The sequence below is a fragment of the Merops nubicus genome, unplaced genomic scaffold (assembly GCF_000691845.1).
Source record: "Merops nubicus isolate BGI_N331 unplaced genomic scaffold, ASM69184v1 scaffold4664, whole genome shotgun sequence".
NCBI lineage: Eukaryota > Metazoa > Chordata > Aves > Coraciiformes > Meropidae > Merops > Merops nubicus.
In genome coordinates, this window is record NW_008602146.1 from 52,463 (window position 1) to 78,972 (window position 26,510).

At 42.3% G+C, this 26,510-nt stretch overlaps 1 protein-coding gene across 1 annotated transcript in view; it reads left to right on the forward strand.

Annotated features, from left to right (window-relative positions):
* The window catches only part of LOC103770954 (lipoxygenase homology domain-containing protein 1-like), a gene marked incomplete at its 3' end in the record, with an annotated part of 94,111 nt that overhangs the window by 30,178 nt on the left and 37,423 nt on the right, over positions 1-26,510 (forward strand). Inside the window, exons 6-17 of the mRNA XM_008938231.1 lie at positions 708-831; positions 2,648-2,898; positions 3,983-4,118; positions 7,095-7,255; positions 8,030-8,116; positions 10,499-10,634; positions 12,352-12,506; positions 15,657-15,817; positions 22,724-22,800; positions 23,638-23,834; positions 24,170-24,362; positions 25,175-25,335. Coding sequence (XP_008936479.1) covers positions 708-831; positions 2,648-2,898; positions 3,983-4,118; positions 7,095-7,255; positions 8,030-8,116; positions 10,499-10,634; positions 12,352-12,506; positions 15,657-15,817; positions 22,724-22,800; positions 23,638-23,834; positions 24,170-24,362; positions 25,175-25,335 — 1,839 coding nt within the window. The remainder of the gene's footprint in view (positions 1-707; positions 832-2,647; positions 2,899-3,982; positions 4,119-7,094; positions 7,256-8,029; positions 8,117-10,498; positions 10,635-12,351; positions 12,507-15,656; positions 15,818-22,723; positions 22,801-23,637; positions 23,835-24,169; positions 24,363-25,174; positions 25,336-26,510) is intronic.

The following is a 26,510-nucleotide window of genomic DNA, read 5'->3' on the forward strand; positions in this document are numbered from 1 at the left end:
TCAGCAGGAGGTGCAAAGAACTCCAAGTGGGTAACAAGTGGGCTTAATCTGGTATTAAAAAAGAAGATTGTTCCCTGTCTTATTTCAGTAAAATACATATCTAGATAAGTCCAAGAGCCAAATCTTTACAAATTGGAAACTATTCTCACCACAGAGTTTTATGGCTGTATTTACAATTGTTCCATCCTGGAGCAAATGAGTGGGATAACATGCTATTACTAGGTCAGACGAGCTGATTTGATGGTCTTGATTTGTTCTGAAATTCCTTGGTGTTGTTTTATAACAAGGCAATAAAACTGAAAGAGAAAGAAGACAGCCTGTTCCTGAAGCCAAACAAAGAGCTGCCATTCAGCTGATGGAGAAGAGTAGCCAGCAAACGGGCTCTGGAGAGAAGGAAGACAGGCCAGCCAGCTGGTCTTGTTAGCAGAGACATCTGGTCTCATACACTGTAGGAGATGCAGACTGAGTTCACTAGATATTAAAAAAGAAAAAAAAAGAAGGAAAAAAGCTTGCTTTTTTTATTCACGGATTGTCTGAAATTCTATCAGTACTAATTAGGGAGTGCAGAGGGATCTGCTGGAGTATTGAATATATTAAATATCCAGTGAGAGTGTGTACATCAAGCTTCTGCTCTTCTGTCACCCCCTTGTATAACACCTGTTTTTTTCCTGCGTTATTTTGCAAAGTGCTGTTTCTTTTTTTCCTAGGTGATCATTGAAGACATTGGCAATAAATGTGTGTACCAATTCCCAGTTGGACGTTGGTTTGCTTTAGATGAAGATGATGGCAAAATCCAGAGGGACATTCTTGTTGGGGGCACTGAAGCCACAGGTAAAGTCCTGGGCTGAATCCCAGTGGAAAAAGGGAAGATACAAAGACCTAATTAATGCTACCAGCCATGCTCTCTTTAGGAGATTGAATGCCTTAGGCATAGGGAGGTTGGCAGTGGTGGTCTCCTGGTAACAGGCTGTTTTGTGTGCGTGTCCCTGAACCACCATCTCATTTCCCAACCCCACATCTCACTGACAAAGCTGTGAAGGACCTACAGGCTGATTCATCACCTAATGCACCTGGATAAGTGGCTGATGGGTGAAGGGTGGAAGATCTGACTTGTACTTCCATAAGTCACTCAGCAGCTTTCAGAAAATGTACTGTTACTTCCACAGTAGTGCATATGGTACTTCAGGCTCATGGCTGGGAACTACACACCCTTTGACAAAACAAGAAAACCCTAAAACTGTCTTTTTAATTGTCCAGCGTGGTCAGAGCAGAGACAACCAAATGTTATGTCTCTGGTAAAAGAAACTTGGATGTAAAGTCAATAAAACAATTTACCACAAGGTGGAAGATTGATTGGATATTCTTCTGCCTGTATTTATTCATCAGCATAAAGGTAATCACCTTGACTATGCATGTAACAGCTGTCTTTTATTTCATTGTATGGTCTTCAACATCTGCAGTCCTTGTATTCCCCCCTGGATGTGCAGGAGGAAAATGATCTGGGTGCAGAGTCCTGACTGCAGTATGCGTGCTGGGAAAAATTAGAGGAAGTCAGGAAAGAAATCTGAAAAAAAAAAGAAATTAATTTACTGAAAACTTCCCTTCTTTTTTAGCATGCATTAATGTGCATTTTTTCCCTCTTCTCATTGGTTTTGTTGAAGATATATATATATATGCACATAAAAATGTAATTGAATATGATTTCCAACATAAACCTGAAAGACAGGATTGTTTAGAAGAGAGTGAGTCCTGATGTTTCTACTTTGTCTGAACTTCCTCTTGAAATTTCTGGGTGATTTAAATAGAGGAAGAACTTAGCTTTGGCTCTGACTGTTTCCTAAAACATTCCTACAGGTACAGAGGTGTCTTTTTATTTGATGCCATGACACAGGTCTAAGATACGTTCATGAGCCTCCTGAGGAGTAAGGTTTGTAGGAAGAAGTGCTATCTTTCCTAGACCAACAGTTAGAGGTAGAAAAAGAACAAGAAAACTTTTGTGACTATAAGCTTCTTGTCAGAAATATTTGTTTTTCTTCCAGCTGGGCTAGCACCTCTCCCAAGCCTTGTTTTTCTGAGATCTTTACATTATCACAGTGATAGTGAATGTCCTGCTAGCTTCAGCAGCATCATAGGCTGCTGACCCCAAGTTTCCAGGGTTTTGTGATGTTACAGATCTTGCCACTACTGTTTAAAGCAACACTCCATCTTCTTGGCATCCTCTGATATGTTTGGTGCTTGGTACCTCTCAAAGTCAAGTGACTTAGTTGCCAATTAGATTTTTTTTTTCTTTTGTTAATCTAATCATCACTACATGGGGATAAAAAAACAAAAACAAAAGCAAACAAACAAACAAACAAAAAAACAAACACCACCATACCTTTTTCCCCTGGGCCATACAACAAGGAATTTGTTGCCACAAACCTGTTTCTCTTGGATAGTCTGAAGGTAGCTGTGCATTTCTCAGAGGTATGGGACAAAAATGGGTATGTGTGGGACAAAAATAAAGGAAGCTTTGCAGTTTAAGCCAAAAGCTAAACAGGCTGATGGGAAACCATTAGAGCCCTACATAAATCTAATCAAAATTATTACTCTCAACTTTTTTTTTCCTTGCTTCTTCTCTTCCTAACCAAATTCTTGATGCCTTCAGGTATTGTGTACAACGTTGCTGTTGTGACAGGAGATATCAGAGGAGCTGGCACAAACTCCAAGATCCACGTAATCCTCCACGGCTCCAAAGGCTTAAAGAACAGTGGGAAGATTTTCTTGGAAGGGGGTGAATTTGAGCGTGCCAGGACAGACCTCTTTAATGTGGAGATAGCTGCTCTTCTCAGCCCTCTCAGCAGAGTCACCATTGGGCACGATAATTGTGGTGTCAGCTCTGGATGGTTTTGTGAGAAGGTGAGACTAAGCTCTTGGTCTGTAGGCAGCTGTTGTAGACTCATAGAGTACCAGGCTGGAAGGGGCCTCGAGGATGATCTGGCCCAATTTACCTTGGCCAAATCACAATCTAGACAAGATGGCTGAGCACCCTGTCTAGCTGAGTCTTAAAAAGTGTCCAGTGTTTGGGAATCCACCACTTCCCTGAGGAGATTATTCCAATGACTCATTTTCCTTGTTGTGAGCAACTTTCCTCTTGTCAGACTGTTTTGTATTCATAGCCTGACCCCAACAACCAAATACAGTTTTTAAAAAACCCAAACAAGCCACCTGCTTTTATTTGGATGACAATATCCCTGGTTTAACAAGTCAATATTATACATAATGCATGTTAGTAGCTGATTGCCTCGAAGGCACATTAGATGCATAAGTCAGTCACTTGCTAATTGGGTTGATTGCCCCTTTGCAGTCACAAAGATAGAGATTATTGTTTGCTCAGCACCAAAAGCACCTTCAGAAGTTCACCCAAGGGGCCAGGCAGAAATGTAGTCTTAGATTGTGCTGAGCATTTCAAAGTTATCATCTTCACTCAGACTTTCCTCAAATTTTCAAGTACTGCTTTGATGTTCAGGAAAAAAAAAAAAAGTGGTTGACCACAGCTGTTACTGGGAAGTAGTGGAGTAATATGTGATGTGAGATCATGGACAAGATCAGCAGGAGCTAACGGCAGGGAGGTGTAGAAGCAACTGCTTACCTTGAAGCTGGGAGGAAAAGAAGTTTTCCTAGAAAGAAAAATCAGGTTAGGATGTGTTTGACCTGTTCCCATTCCCTTATTCTCGTGGTGTTTTACCTCATCTTGGTTGGTCCATTTTGATGTACTTCTAGAAAAGTGGGAATAACAGGAGAGATGTGTTCTAGCTACACTCCCAATTGGGAAATGCACAACCAGTCCAGTTTGTATTGGTCCAGAAAACCTGACTTTGAGAGCAGGACCAAGATCTCCCAATCTGTCTTTGCTTCAGCTACTTATGTTTTCAGTATCAATGTCACGTGGGCTACCAGTAACAGAACACTCAAACTCATATTTCCAGTCTTCTTTTCCTAGGTGGTGGTTTACTGCCCTTTCACTGGTATTGAGCAAACTTTCCCATGTGGGAAATGGCTGGATGAGGATGAAGGAGATGGCCTCATAGAGCGGGAGCTTTATGAAATGGTCTCCCTGCGCCAGAGAAGACTGAAAAGTAGGTACAAGTGCTCAGGAGCCTCCTGTGACCCCTCCCATGCAACAACACCCCGAGTGTCACCCATGCAACATGACAATGGTCAAGTTGAGGCTCAAGTGAATTGAGTCCTGCATGTGTTTCAGCTTTGAACATCTTGGTTTGGGGAGTTTAAAATGAAAATTTTACAGTATTTTGAAGAATTTCACTTGTTTTCTCAAGGGAATAAATTGGACCTGACAACCTTCCTAGGTTCACTGGGCTTAGGGTTGCCTCAGCTGTCATCTCACCTTCTTAGAGAAGCCAGGCTACATTTCTTACCAATGCAGAAGAAAAGCTTTCCTGTTCCAGGTGGAAACAAAACCTAAATATAATAAAAAGGCAAACCTGGGCAAAAAACAGGAAGAAAAACCAAACTCTTCCCACCAACTTTAACTTCTTGATTCTTTCCTTTAGTGAAAAAACAGCTTTTAGTCTTGTCCAGCTGCCAAACTTGTCTTCCAAGGCACACAAGCGTTGCATTTGAAGCCTCTTCTCTAGAGGGAGGCAATGACACGTGTTTGGTGGGAGGTACCAGCACGTCCATCCATCCACACTGCTCCAGCACCCAGCCTCTCTGGCTGCTTTTGCACCAAGCAAAATGCATCACTGCTGGCTTGCCAGCACGCAAGCAGAATGTTTTAATTAGGATAATAGACACAGCTGAATCCGAATGCTTCGGGTGGGCTCCTGCTCAAACAGCAGTTTATTTAAATAAGCTTTATCTAAATGTTAGTCAGTGTTATAACCACACCGCGCCTCTGACTCGGTCCATTTAACTAAAGCATCTGCAACCTTTAACCCTCTATTATCAGCTCTGATTGTTATTGACAGGCTAATTCCCCTGCTGCCGCAGTGCAGGAGATACACAGAGAGCATTAGCCTTGAGAAATCTGTGACCTTTAGCTGCCAGATTATAGAAGTGTAAGACTTGGAGTTAGAAAAGACCTATTATGTCATCTCGCCTATCTCCCCGCTCGTACAGGACTGTCCCTTTCTGTGTTGCTGATCAAAGCTGGGTTCAACCTCACTTTGGGTATCCATGGTGAAGTGGCTCCCTGGGCAATGTTTGCAAACTGCTCCTCCGTTGGACTGCAGCTCGACGAGTAGTTGTGTTTATTCCCAGTTTTATTTTTTTCTTATTTCCTCCCCCTGACTTATCTTGAATGTTATCCTGGAGACGGCTGCATCATGTCTAGCCCTCCTGGGGAATATTTACCCTGGCTCTGAGAATTTCTGAACTGCCTGGCTCCCTTCATGTGAAGGGATAGGAAACAAGGGAATGTGCCCAGCGAGCCCTGGGAGGATGATGATGAAGATGTGGGGAAATGTCTTCTCTCCTCTGCCAGCTGCAGACCCAGCTCACCCATGTCTCTCCCTGCGTGCTTTTTCCAGCCCTCTATCAGCATTTAGTCCTGGTATAAGTTCCCTTTTGCCCCTCCCTGCATGCATCATTCCTCCTTTCCTTCACCAAGAGGTCAGGGAGGCCAAGCCAGACAGAAGAGAGGAGTTTCTGGCATCTGAATTGCCCTTGGCCTTTTCCCCAGGGAGAGCAAGCTGCTCTATCATGTGCCATACTTAAACCTGCTGCAGCTTCATTTCTGATCAGATACAGGTTGCTGGAGCTCTCCAGAAAGGAGCAGTCACAAGCATTTTGCATGTTATTAAAACAGGGGCAAAACTTTAACTAGAAGAGGGTTACCTCTTTTCCCTAATTTTTTATTTTTTTTTTTTGGGTATCTGTTGCCTCTTTTTCACAGTCAAATGCTGACTAAATCAGTAAAAATCTAATTTCTATGCATGTCATCTTATTTTTATATCCCGTTCTGGGCTCTGAAGGTCAAGCTGTGCTCATGTGGGCTCAGGCATACTGAAAGGGCTCGCAACTCTTTCATTAGGATTTGTTAATAATTCAGCTGATATCCGAGTCGGGAAAGAAGCCTGTTCCCTCTCCTGTAGCTGCTGCAAGGCTTGCAGAAGTGAAACAGATTGTTATCAATAAAGAATGCAGATAAGGTGCTCGTTAGAGGAAATAATGTCACCCTTATATATGCAACCATCCTCTGGCATGAAGACCAACATAAAGTTACCTCAGGTGGACTGCTCTTACAGTTAAAAAGTTGGATGAAGACTTAAGAGATAAAAATTTTGTAGCTTTGCTACTATCTTTGGGCATGTCACTTAGAGTAACACAAGTGCTAACTGAAGACTGGAGGGATTTAGGCATTTCAAGAATGTAAAAACTTTTGAAAAACATCTTTACATTGTTTTGAGCATCTTTGCCCCACATGATGCAGCCTGGCTAGAGATACCTGAATAGACTCCAAGCCAGCCTGCCCTGCAAGAGTCCTACCTGGGGTAACTGGTTAAGTCCCAGGGATGCTCATGAGCTCAGGATTAAGTGGTCTACAGCTCTGTCCATACTGCTCCTCGTTCCAGAATCAGGCCATCTGGAGCAAGGTTTAGGAGCTACTTCGAGCTGCATTACACTACACACAAGCAACTGGAGACTCTTATTGACAAAAAGAAAGCTGATAATACTTCCCCAGCTTTAAACTGGTCTTTGAAGCTAGAGTTGTAGGTGTTGGAGAAATATATTGAAACTACAGAGATGGAGGACAACCCTGGATTACCCTGTTAGTAATGTATGGCATAGAAGAATATGGTTCACCAGGAAAGTGGAGGCTTGGGTTGGTTGTTTTTTTTTTTTAATTTTATTGTAAATGAAAACACAGAATTACATTTCCAGGCAATCTCCTTCCTCTACATCATGTAGCAGCTGAAAAGAAAAGAATTTGTGCAGAAAAGGGTAAAATGTGCAGGTCTTCTTTTATGCCACCCTGCCCTTTCATACTATCTTTCCCCTCTCACCCAGGGGAAAGAATAAGAATTCTGTTTTTTACCAGGACATCTTCAAAATTGCTTCTAAAACAAAATGTCTCGAATCTTCCTTTGTAGAAAACCCCTGGTCTCTGTGGATCTGGACAAGTGACATTAAGAATGCAGGGACAGATGCCACCATCTTCTTCCAGGTTTATGGAGACAAGGGGAAGTCAGATGAGATGAAGCTGGACAACAATTCAGACAACTTTGAAACTGGACAAACAGACAAGTTTATGGTGTGAATTTTGTGCAAGTAGTAAATTTGGCTTGGTATTGTTTTCCAGAGCATTAACTTCAATCCTGCATAGAAAATCAGCATCCTTACCTCAGTGGATCCTTCTCAAGTGAAGGTGAAGTCATTCAGTTTGGTGGTGATGCAAATGATTTCTCCACCTATGGATATGGCTTGTCTTCTCCAAACAGGACCCAGGCTGTTGTTCCTGGGCCCTGATGACTTCAAGTCATAGTGGAGCTAAGTACCACGTCTCCTCTGTGGCTCCAGAAGCAGACAAGTCTCCCCCTCAGGCACACTCCCACCCATTGACATAAACCATGTCTCTCTAAAACCAGCCATTTATTTTTCCCCACAGTGCCTAGAGTGTCATTAGCTATTTGCAGAAGAATTAGCAGTGGTGTTTCCTCTCCTCCATGATCTGGTCTTCAGCCTCTATGCATGTTTGGGGCTGAGCTCAACAGCACATGGAGTTTAAGGGTTGGGGAGTGTCTTCTTCTGTTTAGGAAAACATATGTTGAAAGGTTAGCTGGGGACTGGTCAGAGAACAATTGAGAAACAAAGATGTTCTCTGCTGAAAAGAGAGGTATTAAGATGTCTTTAGGAACTATTATTTATTACTTTTAAAGAACTTTTGGTGTTTTTTTTTCCCCATTTTTTAGCTTAGTTTTTGGCTTTTCTCTGCTTTGGCTCATAAAAGCTTTTCAGAGGTGTCCTCTGTGTGCATGCTTTGCTGACTTACAGAAATGCCTAATGCACTTTTCCCTCCCCTCTATAGATTGAGCTCCCTGATCTGGGCACATTTTATAAGCTTCGGATATGGCACGAGAAAAGAAATCCCTTTGCTGGCTGGCATCTGAATAAGGTGAGGAGATGGCAAAGGAAGGTAGACCTGAAAAGCCAACTGCCAGATTTGAGTTTCTGAGTTCCTTATCTGGCAGCTGAGTTTGATGTGCAGTAGCCAGAAGTGCCTCCCCGTGCAGATGGTGCTGGCTGAGGGGTGGAAGTGGAAGTCCTGCATGAAAATGGGATGTGAAGAGAGCACATTGTAGCTTTTGCAAATGTATCTAGGGAAAAAAGGGTTTTGTGAGGTTTTTGTTTTTGTTTTAGGAAATTCCTTGTCCTTCCCATCCCTCTTAGTTCAGTCCAGTATTGTATGGGAAATGGGAGCAATGGGAAATGGCATCTACCCCCCACCCAGACCGATGGTGAAAATGACATTTCCCCATCCTTCCAGCATCAGACCAATGGAGTCCACACTCAGTGCTGCCCAAGGGTTTTCCCTTGCCCTTCAGAAAGCTTCCTACTCTTAGACACCATTACTGTGCTAGAGGCAAACCCACTCCTTCTATGGCCTATTTAGGCTGGTTATAATGAAGAAATGGTTACGACAGAGACCCATCATACAGTGGAGCATAACCTGCCCTGCGATGCTGACAGCTCTGTTGCAGGAATTGGACACTTGCAGGCTGGAGGAGCCCATAGACACTACAGAAGAGAGCAGCACTGTGCTCTTTGGGAAATAAGAAGGGTGGTCTCCTTGATCTTCAGACCTTATTGTGGCCTTCCAGTACTTAAAGAGGGCCTATAGGAAAGATGGGGACTCTTTGTCAGAGGGTGTAGAGAGAGGACGAGAGGTAATGGTTTTAAACTGAAGGTGGATAGATTTAGGTTAGATATGAGGAAGAAATTCTCTGTGGTGAGCGTGGTGAGACAGTGGAACAGGTTGCCCAGGGAAGTTTGAATGCCCCCCACCCTGCAAGTGTTCAAGGCCAGGCTGGATGGGGCTTTGAGCAACCTGGTCTAGTGGGAGTTGTCCTTGCCCTTGTCAGGAGGTTTGACCTAGATGATCTTTAAGTTCCCTTCCAACCTGAACCATTCTATGATTCTGTGATTCCATGTCATTTGTTCTACCAGCAATGACTGCCATGGTTCCAGCCCTTGGCTGGGTTTTCCAGGCAGCAAGTTTGTCTCTAAGCCTCACCCATACCCCTCTGCAAAGCCTAGAAGACGTTCTCTGCACTCCACAAAGTGAAGGGAAGACAAGAGGGATCTGAGAGTGTGTCTGGGATTCACTTTGGGCCAAACTGTTTAAGCAAACCTGGTGAAGATGCATGAAATCAATCTACCTGTATACAGCCAGTCTGGATGCCTCAGGTTCATGGCACATGAATCTCATCTCTTGTGCACCCATTTTAACATCTAGGAACTTAGATGAAGCCTAAATGATGCACTTGTCCAACCCTCACACATTTCATGCCAGGCTTGCTTCATTTTGGGGCAGGTTTCCATTTCCTATTACAAGAATGCAACAACAGCCATACTGGTCGGGCCAGAAGTCCATCTAGCCCAACATCCTCTCCCCTGTGTCATATAAGTGCATGATTAGAGAACAGTAAGAAAAGAACAAGCATTTATGATACTTCCCCTTAACATTCTTCCAGTTTTTGACTATTTCATGTTGGAGACTTGCTTCCTGAGCAGATCTACTAAACACAAAGCCTTTAGTAGGTTTCTCTTCCATTTATTTGTTCAAAGGTTCCATCTCCCCTTGAACATTTAAACTTTTAGCAACTGTAATAGCCTTTGTCAAGGACTTCACAGGCTTATTGTGTCCTTTTGTTTGCTTTGAACTTCGCCCTACAAGCATCATTTCATGCCCTGTGTTTCTTGTAGCTGAAGAGTGAATAGTCAACCCCCTCTTCCTTCTCCCTGCCACCTGTGATTTTGCAGACTTTCATCCTGCCCTCTCTTCACCTACTTCACCAGCCATCTACAGAACCCTACCTTATTTGCTCGTTACTCCCTAGAAAGCTCCTGCAGACCTTTGATCATGCTTGCTGCCATGTTCTGGGTGTTTTCTCAACGTGCTGGTGGCGGATATTGATCTGTGAGAACCAGCAGCACAAGCACCACCCACGATTTGCTCTGTGGATTTCCACAGTGGCATACAACGAGCAATGACAACGAGCTACGGCGTCCATCAAAACTTTCACAACAACCCGTGGAGGGACTGGAGAAAGGAGGAATGAAAAGCCATCAGCTGTGACAGGCTTTGCTTCATGCCTCACCGCGGTGCACAAGTTGGAATGACAATCTCGTTATTAATGTGTGTTATTTCTCTGCTGCTACCTACTCTTGCTTCCCAGGCCAAAATCCGTCAGGAGCTTGCTGCTTTTTTTCTCTTTTTTTTTCTTTTTTTTGCCTTTAAGCCTCTGAACTCACGCAGTGTCTTGGTTTAATGAAGGTAACTCTGCTGAAAACGCTGACAAAAGAAAAATACTCATTCAACTGCGGCCGCTGGCTTGATATAAATGAAGATGACAATGAGATTGTGAGGGAGCTCCCTGCGGAGGGATCTCTAGTGACTGAAGTCATGCCAGGTGAGAGCCACGGGCTCCGTGCAGGGGCTCGTTTAGGACCAGAATAGAAAGAAACCCTCTTTGTGTAAGGGATGCACAGGCAGACCGACGCGATTCAATTAGCTTCTTTTTCTGGCACTTTCTCTCTGCAGTATTTTCTGTGTGCATCGCTAGCTGCATGAAGCCTCAGAAATCCAAGGCTCTCATTCTGAGAAGATTTTTCAGTGGTGGGAGATGGCCACAGCACAATTGCTTCCAGAGCTATTTAAAAAAAACAACCTTTTTTTACCCCCAAGTGTCTCTTAAAATGTGAAATGATGACTTCAAAGGGATGTTCATGGGAAGCAAGCTTAGCTGAAATATAGTCTAAAATTTTACAATACTATTTAAGCTTTAGAGTTTTATTTAATTCTATGCACATTCATTCAGCTGTATGTCTAAATGTATAGGAAGTTGCACAGAACAGCTGTGCAAGAGCATAGGCACCCCTGAGCAATCTGAACAATTTATTGGGTTAACTGTGCTTGAACTGGAGATTAAATTAAGGAAAGCTGCAGAACTTTGCATCGACTTCCTGAGGTGGTCACTTCTGTCTTGACCTTGTGTCACAAGTACTAAATGTACTTGGAGGGAGCGTTTTAGAGAGCAGAGTATCTCAGGGTGGCCATTGGGATTTCTTTTTTTTCCACAAAAACAGCTCATGGGGCTGCACACTCTGTAGGCCATAAGTCTCCTGTTTTTTTTTTAAATTTCTGATGAACTCAATGATCTGCATGCAGCAGAAGAGGAAGAGTAATTGTAATTACAGATGTTATTAAAATGTAAATAAACCTGGGTTTGAAATGTGTTTTTAATCAGCTGTGGAGAGGGCTGCTTGAGTTCAGATGCAGGCACTTTCCCGTGAGGAGCAGTTGGGCTGGGCAGAAGCAAAATGCAGCACCCACGTGTTGGGCTTGCAGGTGGGTTTTGGAGAGAGGGTGGGAGCACTGCTTTGTGTCCCTTCCCAGTGCTGGAGGAGAAGGTTTCTCTCTCTCTCTCTCAAAAGCTGGTCTGTGGGCTGGTTCTTCACTGTGAGATTTCTTCTGGAAATCCTTTACCCAGTGGAATGGGAGAGCAGAGATGAGGATAGGGTCTGGGGAGGAAGGTGGCAGCTCAGAATCTGCCCAGCAAAATCCTAAATAAAGATCTCGAAGGTGACAAGGAGGCAAGACACAATCCAATTGCCTGCATGATGAGGGTTCCAAGGAGATGGTGCCATCTGGGCTTGTCCTGCCCCATAAAGCCAATATGAAGAGCCTGTTCCTTATCTCTCTAAGCACTTGGGCATTTTTAACTCTTTTTGTCTGCCTGTCATGACCCTGGATGCTGAAAATTATATTTTCCCCAAACCTGTTGTTACAAGGTCCTCTGTCACCGGGACCCTCTTGGGAAGGCAGGAGGGCTGGGCCTTGAGTTGGCTCTGCACTCCAATGAATGAGGTTTTACCTGAAGGGGATGGCATTTTTCTGTCCTTTGGCATGGTTTTGGAGGGGTTTTCTTAACATTTCAAGCTTTCTTTTGTTGGCTTTTTTTCTTTTCCTCGTGATAACATGGAAGTGTAAAAGTCAATACATCAGCAGAAGTACCAGCTGGAAGTGCGAACACTTGAAATTAATTGCAAGTCGGTAGAAAAATGCAGTAAATTCAAATGGCAATTAATCGTGTTGCTGAAATGTTTTATTAATTTATGTCTCCACAGTGATAAAATACCGGGTGACAGTTTGCACTGGGACGGTAAGTGGCAGTGGCACAGATGCCAACGTCTTTGTCTGTCTCATCGGTGACCAGGGAGACACAGGAGAGCGTGTTCTCTACAACTGCATCAACACTGTCAATAAATTTGAAAAAGGCAACGTAAGTTCACACAGCAGCTCCTTAAGATGGGTTTTAAAGTGTATGACTGTTTGGGTTTTTTTTGGTTTTGTTTTGTTGGGTTTTTTTTTGAGATGTGTGTTTGTAAACTTGGCTGATTTCTTTCCCAGTTTGGGCTAGGGTTTTATGGAGAAATAAATCATGGACCCAGGGCATTGTAACAGTTTGGAGTTGCAGGGAGGTCTAGGTCAGGGGCAGTGTTCCTTGACATCAGCATGTTCATAAAAGAGCCTCCTGGTTTGCTCCTCAGCTAAATACTGACTGTGTGTCTTTGGGTTGGGGAAAGCTTGCAGGCAACATGTCCATCTTCCCAGAAGAAGAAGGAGTCTTTCCTCCCACGTCTAATAGGGCAAAAATTTGGCTCCTGGGGCAAAGGAAGGAAAAGCATCTTATTTAAAGTGCAAATCAGGACTGAAAGCCTAATGTGTTTCCTTTACATTTCCTTCCATCTCCCCTCAACCATGTTGCACTAAATTTTGATGTCTTGCTTTCAATCCATTTTTCAACATGTTTTTGTATGCCCATGTCCTGAATGGAAGGGGGTGGAAATGGCCTGAACTGAAGACAGAGCTTGTTCCCTGGAAAGCTGGAGATAATGAAGAGCTCAATCTGCAGCTAAAGTCCTTGCAGCATTAACAAGAGAAGAGTGTTCTGATCTGATCTATGGGGTCAACCTACTTAGTATGTATTCAATTAGGAGGCACATTTTGGGTCTCTAGGGTCCAGCTTACACTGTTAAAATGTAATCACTATCTGCTGGAGATTTTGAGAATCTGACCACAGAACTCTGTAGACTTCCCATCTGATGTGTCATTATTTGATTGAAGACTTGACATGGAAAGAAAATGAGGATAAAAGGAGGTCATGTTTTAAAAATTGACCATTGAATTTAGGCTTCTGAAATATTCATTAAAATATTGGTTTTGCCTTCAAGTGCATAGAATTTCCAGTTCTTTACTGAAATGACTGAGTTTTTTAGACTTTAAAAGAACTTTCACCAAGGTTTTCTTGTGCCTATAAGACCTGTCTGTGGAAACACTTGGCATTTACATAGTGTCAAAGTTCATTCTGCTTCTAAATGTCATAGAAGTTTGCAGACGTGGACATTGCAAACATCATATTTTTGACTATGTGTTTACATTATAGATTTTTTATTATTAAATGGTAGGTCCAAGCTGTAAATAAGAGTGTTTTGGCGTTTGGTGAAGTCTAGTTTTGTCAAAATGGTAGGAAAATGGTATATGTTTTGGTAGTGTCTTGAAGACCATTTCAATGGACTTCCAAAAGAAAGATTCTTGGTTCACAGAAGACACAACTATTTTAATCACAGATGGTGACTATTTTATTTTTACTCCCAAAATTAGTTACAGGGTGATTTGCCTGAAGGGTTAAAATAAATAGATAAATATGTAGACAGAATTTTGGAAATCAGTTCATGTGACTAATAGTATCCAGATGATATAAACCAAACTGGAACCTGTTAATGGAAAAACCACTCTCTTTGGCATGAGGAGCTGAAAGCTGATGAATGAACTGCAAACTGTTTAAGGATTGATCTTGACAAGCTTAGAGCTGATATATTCAAAAGACTGAGTGTGTCTACACTGATTAACTCAGATACCCTGTTAAAAAGAAATGTAGCTAAGTCAGTGCTGTCTTTTAATCTACAGCCACTTAGACCAATAGCACCTTGATTACTAATTTAACTCAAAAAGCTTGCTTGCAGATGCAAACTAACAGCCTGTATAGAAGGCACAATTTAAAGATGCCTCTAAATTAGGTGTTTACCCTGCTGTGGTTCCAGTTAGTTACTTACTCATTAATTTATATCAGCCATTAATAAGTAAGATGAACATCAGGCCTAATGAATTAGATTTCATTGACTTAGACTGCCTCAGTGAGGTTTTGATACCTTAAATACCCAATTCAGCAGTTTTGATTATGGAAGTAACACTTTCTCATGTATGTAAGCCCATCATCAGCAGTTAAAATGGCAGTAAAATGTTTAGTTGTCTGTATTTTAAAGGCCAGTTTGGATCCCAGAATGATGGAAAAATGATGATTCTTTTAATAAATGTTTAAATAACTATTCCTTGCCACCACTCTTTCTGGGAGCCAGCTGGGTATAGTCTATCACCATATGGGCTTCTGGGGGATGAGGAATGAACAAATTGCAGTGTTTGAATATCTTTCTCTTACCTAGTGAGGTACCTCAGCCAGATGGTAACCACAGGACTCATGTCTGTTGGTTGGGCTATATGCTTCAGAGAGGTCACCATACACGTGTACACATCTGTATGTGTACCATAGACAATTGCCCAGCCTTATTCCCAGAGAAGTAACCTTCTCTTTCAACAAATCTCTCTTCCTTCAGCCTTCAGGAACTTCTGCTCCCACTACGATCTTCAGTAACAAAGCTCTGGGCTTGAGAGGCCATCCCTTGGGCTAATCTGTAGGCTGCTAATTTGAGCTCCTTTTCCAGGAAAGTTAAAAACAAGACAACAATAAAAAAGGCATAAAATTTCTGTCTCTTGTAGGGTATCAAGAGTATTTAGCTGATGGGTTGTGCTCACACCAGCCTCTGAACACAACTCATGGAGCAGCTGGAAATATTCCTCTGCAGCCATGCCTAATGCTTTCATGCCATGGCTGGGCTTAAACTGTGCTCAGTAGCCCATGCTACTCAAATTCATTAAATATGAATTTAATGTAGGGTAATGTCTTTGAACTGTACCTCCAAATACCTCTGTGGATTTTGCCTGGTGACCTGCACTGGATTTCCCAGAAAGCTTATATCTGAGCAGGGGTTTGAACTTGGATTTCCTGCCTCTGTGTATGAACTTCTTAATAATCAAATTACTTTTCTCTTCTCCAGTTGTGGAGGGCACGCAATGACATTGGAGATTTAAAATGCTGGCAGATCATATATTTATAAATGTAATGTTATACATCTAGGACAAATTTTCAAGCTTTCTTTCTTTGGCAAATTAATTCATACTTTCTCCTTCATCTTGTGAAGAATTATCTTGCAGCATGCTGATGATGTTGGATTGATTGCAAAAATAAATCTGGTTGGTTTGCTTGTTTTTGAGGAGAAATATTGTCTTACCTTTTTTCTTCTCCTTCTCAAAGGCTGATGAATTCTTCGTTGAAGCAGTAACGTTGAAGCAGGTGAGGAGGGTGAGGATAGGGCATGATGGCAAAGGAGGAAGCAGTGGCTGGTACCTTGCCAAAGTGATAGTGAGGGAAGAAGGACAGCCAGAAAGTGAGGCTGTGGAATTCCCCTGCTACAGGTACTGGAAACAATGCTTGCAAAGTATGCCTCCACCTATGCATTTGCCAGACTTTGAAGAGACTAGCTGTTGTTCCAAGACTGGAATTTTCTGAAGCACAGCTTAATCCTTTTTATTTATTCATTCATTTATTTTTGCTAAGCCTGAAAGTGGAGAGTGTGGATTGGGAGGTTTAAGATACAGTTTAAACTCCCCTCACCAAACAAACAGCAATCTGAATTGTGAACTTTCAACAATTAGCTGAGTAATATAGAGAAATTCCAGAAGGTGAAACACAACCTTCCAGTTCCACATCCAGTGTCACTGCAATTGCCTGCTGCAGAAACACACTCTGCAATCTGCTGCAATCTGCTAGTTTTATTGCATGTGTTCTGGTCCCTCACATGCACATCCCATCTTTCCAGGAGCAATGGGATGTTATTTTTTTTTTTGTGTTGGGAGAATGCTAAATTGTTATGTTGCTATCATGAAGACTCCTTGCATGAAGGGAAATGTGTATCATGCAGACAGACACAGAGGTGGAGCAGAGGGCTGTAACTTGCCCCTGTGGGTGAGTTAGAAATGTATTCTTCTCTTTCCTAGACAACCAAGTGGCCAAAAGAAATGTGCTGTACTGAGGCACCATCTGTCCTAGCACTAACTAGGGTCTGCCTCAACACTGCAGCAAAAACTAGAGAGAAATGGGTGAAAACATAAAAGACTAACTTCAGTGTAGTTCAGCATCCCATGAAGTCCCACTTACCCTCTCAGGATGTCCACCCTGTAAGACAGAAGTTCACTGAGCTCCAGCTAAGGACATCAAGTACCTGTTGTAAAAAATCGCCTCCTGGAGGGCAAGTGGAATTGTAAATGCAAACACAATTATTTTTAAATTGCAAACAAAGGTCAAAGCTCAACCTGGTTACTTGCTTCTTGTCACTGTAAGTCAGGAAGAGCTCTGCTATAAATGATGAGAGTCAGCCAAAGACAAAGCAGGATCCAGCCCCAGCCTCTCTGCATTGCTAAAGCCACATCACATCAGAGAGCAAACTCTCTGGGGAGACAGCACAGAGCAGCAGATGCAGTGTCATCCTGGTTGTGAAAAGCAAGACAGTCTCTCCCTTTTCAAAGAACAAACCACCATGTGGTCATTGCTGCCTTTTGATACATATTTCACAACCATATGTTTTACTGAGCTAAGCAAGCAAGCTAGACAGGTTTTCACTTGGACATGAAGTGTCCGTGTGAAGAGCTGTTTTGCTCAGGCTCCTCAGAGATATTTCTGTGACTAACTGCACTGTGCAGCTGGCTCATTTTAAAGATTTCCTTTTGAATTGTCTCCTTACTTGGCTGTTTAACTGGGTGCCTCCTTCAGTTTGGAGTGATGACCCCTTTCCCCTTAGCTTTACATCTGTGGATCAGAAACGTCAACGTCCACAGGGCATTCCCCTCAAGTCAGGGACTGAAAAAGGAGGGAAAAAGATACCCCAATACATTATCTTCAAAATGTTCGTGGGGTTCATTTAGGTTTCAGCTGACAAAAGATGGAATTCCACTCTTCTTACTTTTCTTAATGTCTCTTTTCCCCAAGTGATGTCAGTGTTGTTCGTGTGACTTTATTTGCTGTCCTTGTGCCAGCATTATCTCTTCCCCTCAGATTGAGAAGGTGACATGACTGATCGCCACCAAACACAGGGACAGCTGCTCCCTCTCGTTATCTTTGGTGCCTGTGTCTCCTGAGAGACTGGGGCATCATCGCAGTATACGGGTGTCGTCATGGAGCCCGGAGATATCTGAGGGAGAAGGTGCTCACCCACTGCATCCTCCACATGAGGGACAAACACCTCCATGACCTGCAGCATTTGGATGTTCCCCTCCAGTCCTGTAGGCCAAGGACAGCTTATGTCCTCGCTGCTTTGGCATGTGCTCAGAGAGGTGTGCCTCACCTGCTCCTCCAGAGCCAAGGTGCTGAAGAAGACTTGGCCAAGAGGAGCAGCCTTCTTTTAGCCAGCCAATGCAAGCAGGGTTACAGAGGAGCTCCATCCTGGGGACAGCAGGGAAGCTTCTGTTTCTGCTTGGCCAGTCTACAGCCAGCCAATAGACATGCTGATGTTCTCATTGACTTCATCTTCAAGACCTAATTAATGTCCACTTTTTTTTGACACAGCACAATTGCATGGTCTGGAGACAACAATTTATGTTGCTGAGTCCTTGCTGAAAGCGACTCCATTGACCCTCTGACACTTAGCTATTACTATGAGACAGCCAGAGGACAAAATACCTTCCAGGAGAAACATATCTCACCTGTGCAGAAAGCTTCACAAGCTTCTTACCTCCATAAAACTCAGCATGTGGAGACCAGATATTACAGCAAAGAGCTGGCTAACCAGCTTGCAGTGCAACCAATGTCTGTAGGATTCCTCATAGATCTTCACTGCTTAGTCATTGAAGTCTCTGTTCTTGTTATTTAGATATTCATATACAGAGCTATGTTTTGTGTTTTAATTTGAAAGCTTTTTTTATGACTCTGTAGGAGCATCTATTACCTAATTGTCTCAAGAGCTCTATCAGAAGAGCTGCCTCTGTTGTACAAGGGAGCCAGCAGAGATAAAGAGGAGCTAAGTGGGTTAATTGTGAGTTTGTGTCAGATTCATGAAGAACATTGAGAAATAATGACTCCCAGGCCTCTGTTCTCAGTTCTTAAAACAGTCACCTATAAGGAGAATGGTTTGTAGCACTTCTTAGAGTCAGAGACCTTTAAAGTCATCATTTGATCTGTGCTTGCAAAAAGTAAATATAAGTAACTTCTCTAAACACTATTTGCAGAATTACTAGTGCATCACTCAGATACACTGCAGTTATTACTCCTAACTCGTAACCACATGACATTATAACACACATGATTTTAGGGACTGAACACTGAGTGATTCACTGTCACAACTGGGCAATTTGTACCTTATAATACCTGATGTGGTTTAGGTATTTTGATTATGAATGTGGCCAGAGAGTTTGAAATTAAAGACTTCACCTCTCACCCCAGAACTGGGGTTGAACCTTTTTGAAGCTCAGAACTGAGCTATTCAGATTTAATTTTCTCCTCAAGGCTCTGTGGAAGTCCAGGAATGGACTAGCTGATGTTCTTTCAAATAGCCTATTTTTTATTATATTTATATCCCAGACAGAAATGAATTTTCAATCAGGCAAAGTCGTGACTTAGTGATAAGATAGAATTTTATGTGCAATAAATCATTACAGCTCCACTGAAATCTTCAATGATACTTCATTACATTTTTTTTCTAAGCATATGGACTGCACCATCCTAATTTTCCTCCAGCACAGGCATAAGGGAACATCATTAATTATCTGAAGAACAACAGACCAACCATGAATGGGATGATGCAATAGGATACCCCTGCGAAAGCGTATTTATTCAATCAAATGCCAAAAGTGTTCATCATACCAGGTTTCAGAGGAACCTTCTTTTGTTCCCCAAAAATAGACTGAAATGTCTGTTTGAGAGATATTTACATATGTGGGTTTTGTTTAAAGACACACACACAAACACATGTGTATCTCTGAATGCAATGGATGTGCTTATCATTCTCATTGCACAGGCTATCGCCTGCTGGATTTGCAATGCTGTGTATGATGTCATATCATACTTTTTTGTAGTGCTTCCATGACTTTCTGATGCTCTAGAAATTCACTCTGAAGTGGCTCTCATGTCATAGTTATGTCGACTTTGGGTTATTTGACATACAGTACCACTTTAGAATGAAGTATGTGATACAGGACATGACTAAACCCTTGCAAAACCCACGTTGGCATGTGAGCTACAAGCACTGAAACTGTATGGAAGCTCTGATAAACTAAAAAAAAATTTGACAAGTCTTTTGTGCTAGGAATACGATGGCACTATACATAAAAATTCTATTTTCTGCAGCCTGATGTGTTTATAATATTTATTCATCTTTGTCTAGCATAAGACTACAAACCCCTGGTTGCAGTCTGCTGCTCAGTGATACGCTATTGGAATTACATTGAAGTAAAATTAGGAAATTGCAGCATGTGTGCTGAAGGGAAGGAAGGCAGCAGCACTGCTCATCCAAATATTTCCTCTGTCACTGAAGTCATCTTCTTGAGAAAATGGTGCTTCTACCACTTTGGGCTGTTCTCTTGGCTGAAACAAAGTAGTCCTAAGCCACTTCTGCTGAAAAACCTCCCTCTTCCTTTTCCAGTCCAAGACATACTCTTCTCTTGTCATCAGTAGCTACCAACGCTGGTGAAGGGAATTTCTTTATCTAGGGGTGTGTCCTCCCTTTTTGGCTCATTTTTCTCACCTGTCCTCACAGCCAAGCTCTTAGTGTTTTCCATGCTGCACACAGAGATCTGTTTCCTCTGGGATGCATTTTCATCCTGCCACCTTGGTGCAGAAGCATTGCCCCTAGATTTGTCCCACATTTCCCTAAAACATCAGCAATGGTGAAGCTGACAGAAAACAACAGCATGTACATTGGCAACAGAAACAGCAGCTTGCAGGACACAAAACCCAGCAGCAGGAGGGCAGAATTGCATCTCCCATGTGAACTTCTGCCTTTCTGATGGCCATGCTGAATTCGGTAGTCCTGGGGTAGCGAAGTTCAGGCTAGAATTTTGTGGGTCCTCCCCGCTAACATCCATGTATGCAGAAGCATCTTGACTTTTGGGATGATGTGGTCCCTTAGCCATTGGATACCTGTCCAAGGACGTGAATCCTGAGCCAGCATCAAGAGCTACATGATACAAAGGTATTAAGGACCAGTACTAACAGGTAAAATAAAATCCCCCAACCCCAAAACATCAATAAAAGCTTCCTTTCTTAAGACAATGTGATGTCTAGCATGTTCCTCTTCTTCCCTTCTTGCACTCTATCCTTGCTCAGTTCTTGACATCAATTTCATAGCCTTCCCCACAGATTTTTCTGCTCCTTTATCCCCACTACACCTCTCAGCCTCTACTAAATCACAGCACCGCATCTGATGCCCTCACATGGTATTTGGGTGATCATCACACGTCCAGATGTTCACCACCTTCATGCTGACACCCTCAGCTTTTAGCCTTTTTCAAGCCACCTGCACATGGCCACCTGCTTTACAGAGTGAAAGGGAAGAATACGGGGTAGACTGCATACCCGACAACTCGCCAGAGAGGGGAGCTGGGAGTGGAGATGTGTGTTTGTGTGGTGGGGTTCTCTGCACCTCTTCTGCATGGGGGCTTTGCTGCCAGTCCTTCTGGGACCAGATGGCTCTCGCTCATGTTTGGATTTCTCTCCCAGTGCTTATTTTCTGCATGGTTTCTTTGTGCTTATTGTTTTTTTGTGCGTGGGAAGATGATGAAATTCATCAGATGTATGAAGTGGAGACCTATCATCCTTGGTCTTCCAAAATACCTGGTCATTCCTTGATCACCATGACAAGTCCATCTGGTCATGGCAGTAAGCTGTGCTGGTTTATGACAGTGAGATACCATAGGTTGGATCCAGCTCTCCGTGGGCACTGTTCATGCCCCCAGATCCCTGTTAGGAGAGTTGTTTGCTGGTTTCTGTGCTTGATAACTCATCAGTAAAATCAAAGGTGGGAACTTGAGTGGTAAGACAGCTCCCCTGCTTTTTGTTGTGAGGATCAGACACGGAGAATGCACATGGCACAGGAACATTGCAGGAGCATCCATGCTGCGTGTGTTTGTGCAGAAGCAGATCTTCTGTGTTCTGGTGTCATTCACATAGCTTTAAAAAAAAAACCAGTTTCTAGGGATTTTGTTTTTTCTTTCTGGTTCTGGGAATTATTAAAGCAATTTAAATACCCTGCATGACCTACCAGAGCTTGTTCGCTTGTCTTTCGTCCAACCCTGCTGATTTTAAACAGTATTTTTAACTGCAAAAGGTGCTACTGAAGGTAGCTGTGTACATGGGAACAACAAGCAATCTGGGAACCACACCTGTTCTCATGATAGGGTGTCCAGGGTCAGAAATGGCCTCACTGCATTGTTATGGGAAACCTGGCTCTAAGCAGATGGTTACAGGAATATCCTGAGTGCTGCAGCAGCCTGGGTTTGAAGTGGAAAATAAGAAACCTCTGCTAGGGTCCTTGATGTCATTGCAGAATGCTTGCTGTACAGCATTTGATGGGGTTGGGGCTGTAATTCCTTTGTCACTGAGGCTGAAGGAGCAGCTGTGAGGGTTACCAGATTAACAATTGGTTCCCTTCCATTTTCCTTTCAAATTTTTTTTCCCTTGCAATTATGCTACATTTTGTTTTCTGCCTAGCTCTTCTTTTTAATTAGTCTAGTTGGATCATTAGATTAATGTTGAGAATCAAAGGAATTCCTTCCAGTTGCTTGTGTCAACTTCCTCCACATACCCAGCCCTGAAAATGGGAACAATACAATTAAAACTGCTGGAAAAAAATAAAAGATTATATATACTTTTCTATAAGGAAAGGAAAAGTGATGATAAACTAGAGTAAGCAAACATGTAAAAACCACCAGGGTTTTAGAAACTTACATGGTATGAAGATTGTAATTAAGGTGGCTAGTAATAAACGTTGTAAGTATTTCTGGTCAGTGGAAGTAAATTTTTCAAAAGAATGAGACTGACATTTGCTTGTTATGGAGTTTGTGCTTTTCAGACAGATGAACATCACAGCAGATGCTTGCCTACCATGAGCCCTGCTCTTGTGATCATTCTTCTTAGAAAAATAGATTTTTTTAAAGTGTGACTGCTGTAGGGTCTTGTCAAGCTCCAGTAAACTTAAGAAAGATACAGAGCACTGTAAAAATATATTTTTGACTACAGTGTGGAATTTTACTATGTGTGGAGCCAGCCTGGATTGTGAAAGGTCTAACAGGTCCTAACTATTCAAAGATAACTTACTTCTGTTTGTAAACCAGATGGCTTGACAAAAATGAGGATGATGGTCAGATTGTCCGAGAATTAGTACCTGCTGGGGAATCACCAATGCTAAAAAGTGAGTTTAGCTTGGAAAAAGGAAGGTCTGGGTTTGAGCTGTGTATGCACGTGTTTACTTGCTTTATTCTATTTAGCAATTCATGCCAGTTCACAGTAAATCTACTGGGCTTTTTTTGCCATTCTTATGCAAAAAGCTGTGGTAGGTCACTTGGGGGGGAACGCTCTGACCTTTGAATCCTAGTTTATGAATGGGATTGATGTGCATAAAAGAGAATAATTGCAACATTATTTATGTACATAGAAACTTTGATTTTTAATGTCATGATTTGTTTAAGAATTGCTTCCTTGTATAGTGTCTCTGAAGGATCTCCAATTGCCACGGCTTTATTAGAGTAAATTCTGTTGAATAACATTGTGTTCCCAGAAGAAAATCACAAAAAAATGTTACATTGTCCTTTTCTGGAGAACCAGGGCTCCAATGCCACAGCTTTCTTTAGAAAATTGCACTTACAGAGGTCAGATTGACATGTTTTCTTTTGCTTTAGTCAAGGCTGTGGAATTAAATTATAAGTATAAAAAAAAGTGAAATCACCTCACATGCTTAATGTAATTTTTATGGCTTGGTAATCTCCTAATGGTGAGAGGGAGGAGTACAGCCTATTTTCTGCTTATTAGTGTGACTGCTGCATCTCTTATGTTTCGGTGAACAACTCCAAGGTGTGACAGTTTATTGACTGTGGTCCTGAGACAATGGGTGTGTGAATGGAGTTGCAAAGTCCTTTCTGTGTCTGTAGCTGGACCCCTCCTCCCTTGTGTCTGTTTGAAGCCAGTTGCCTGGCTGAGCACTGGAAATGCCACTCACGTGTCTGTGTTCTGTCCATTCACCTCACTTTAGATGTCAGTTATCACATCAGCATCAAGACAGGAGATATCCCCGGTGCCAGCTCAGACTCCAAAGTTTTCATCAAACTCTATGGTGAAAAAGCAGACACCAGCAAAGAACCTTTATTAGTCTCTGATAACGATCTAGGTAATTATTTTGAACGTGGTCGAGTGGATGAGTTTACTCTAGATACGATGGATATTGGGAAGGTAAGAATTAATTGCAGGGTGCTCTGCAGTTTGTGCAAGTGTCTGAATTCAGAATCAATATGACAGTATTGAATGTGTTGTAAAAAACTCATGATCTTTTAATTAGAAATTAATAACTGCATTTCATATAGACTGTTACATCATCAATCTAGAATAAGTTCTGGTATGTGAAGAATGTTCTATGTTTATGCTTAACTACATCTATAAATTATTTAAATGAACATGGTGGAAAAACAGTGTGCCAGGGGAAGAAGATTGTTATATATTAAGTAAATTCTGCTGTGTCGGGGGGTTTTTTTCTGCCTTCTTGGTTTTTTTGTGTGCTTTTTTTAAAGATCAACCGAATACTGATCGGACACGATAACGTGGGTCTGCGGTCTGGCTGGTTCCTGGCCAGTGTCCAGATCACAGTTCCAGTCCAGGGAAGGCAGTACATGTTCCCCTGCAACCGATGGCTCGACAAGGATGAAGCTGATGGCAGGGTGGAGGTGGAGGTCTACCCAAGTGAGATTGTGCCTATTGAGAAACGTGAGATCAAGGGCCTTGAGAAATGTGTGCTTTTTTATGACCTTTGAGAAATGTGTGCTGGACTAAAATTTTATTAGTAACATTTTTAACGAGCAGGTTAGATACCAAAACCAAATAGTCCCTGTCCCAAAGAGCTTATGTTGGTAAGGAAATTATTCTACTCTTGTTTCCTTTTCTAAAAGAGCTGGAAAAAACATTAGTTTTCCATCTTCATTTCCTGAGATGGTGTTAAAAAATATATGCCCTGGACAGCACAAACCACAGTGCTTCTTCTTTACAAAACTAGTGGGCTCTGCTTTTTCCACATTTACCTTCTGCAATGACCCAGTCCTGCACCAGCCTGCATCCCATCCTGCCTGTATTACCCTGCTGTCTGGAAGAGAGAGGCTGTTTGATAAATAAGGGCCAAATCCCTACTGTCTGTTTGACTTTCATCAGTAGATTTGGGAGTTTTTTTTAGGCTATGGTTAAAATTTGCCTTGGGATCCTGAGAAAAGAGATGTTTTTTTCCTCTTTTCTGTGTAACTCCCATATATTGCATTAAGAAGATCATTTAACCATCTCTATAATTAATACTGAAAAGAAATTTAAGGCTCTGTTTTACACCCCTCTGACACTGGCTTAACACTTGTAAAAGGAAAACTGTTAGGTTAGTCCTCAGTGAAGGGTTGTTAGCTTACATTTGGTTTGGATAGGAGCAAAGGGTCGGGTAGGTGGTTATTTGTTAAGATAATTTAATTTTGAACCTAAGCCCTCAGGAAGGTTGGTATCTGAGCTTCTCTGCTGATTTAATTGCTTTATTTTTGGGCCAGTGATAAACTACGAGGTGTCTGTGGTTACTGGAGACGTGCGGGCTGCAGGCACCAATGCCAAAGTCTTCATGCAGATTTACGGCGAGACTGGCAAAACAGAACTGATCATCTTAGAAAACAGATCAAACAACTTCGAACGGGGGGCCACAGATATCTTCAAGGTATGATGGAGGGGGTCGTTGCTGCTTCTGTGAGGGGCAAGAGATGATCAGCCAAAACTGAGACATCCACAGAATACCTGGCCCAGTCGTAGAAAGCAATTTACTTTTAAACAAAACTGTTGGGTCTGTTGGTCTCTGCTGTCCTTGATCCATATTTTTTGGAGATTCAGTATTTATCTGGGGAAATTTTGTGTTTCGTGGAGTGGCTTTCATCTTCTGAGCGACTGGTAGCAGTGGTGTTGTGGAAGAGTATGGTCTATTAGCAGCATTTGCTTACCTTTACTTCCAAAAGAAGATCTCAAAAGACCTTAAACTTTTATTTTGGGCCTGATGACGTATTACTGTCCCTTTTCTTAAACTAGCTGGAGAAAAATAAAGTTGGGGAAAACCAGGCTTTGCCTGTTGTCCCACATGCCATTAACAACAGGTACATGTTGTCAGCCCAGCCCTTCAGAGGTTTGCTGCTGTGATTTCCCACCCTCTCCTGAGTGGGGACTGGCTATATTGACTGCCCCTTCCCAGCTTGTTTGTTTGGCTGAATTTCCTGCCCAGAGAAACCAAGCTCTAGGGGAAATGAATGGTCTCAGTTCTTGTCCCAATGTGGGGTTAGAGCAAGGATGGGATGTGCTGGCAGGGCATGTCAGAACCTCACCCTTCTGTGCTGAAGTAATCTCAGGAGACATCAACATCTGGACAGTACAGCACAGAGCACAGGTGGAAGCAGGATTTAAGGCACATCTGTCGTAAGTTCTCATAGAACAAGGCTCACCATGCTGAAGCCTAGGTCTCCTTGTGAATTGGCAGTCCCACAGAGGTGGCACCTACTCAGAGATAGTCATGGAATCTCCCCTGAATTATCAAGAATGGAATTAAATTCTTGATAATTAAATAAAAATCCTTGTCATTGTCACTGGCCAAATGGAGATGCCTTTACCCACAGCTTTACCAGTTTTGTAATGTGTATTTTTGAGATCTCTCCACCTCCTCCTGCCGCAGTTTCTTGCTTTATAGAATGGAGTTAGTGAAGTTTATCCATTTTTAATGAGTTCTTTGGGATTTAAGATGACTAGCACCTTATAAATGCTTCGTATTTTAAGACTCTCTATAATTTTAAGACCAGGTTTCTCTGATTTTAAATGAAAGAAGCTTTCCAAAATTTATGAGTAAAAGCTGAT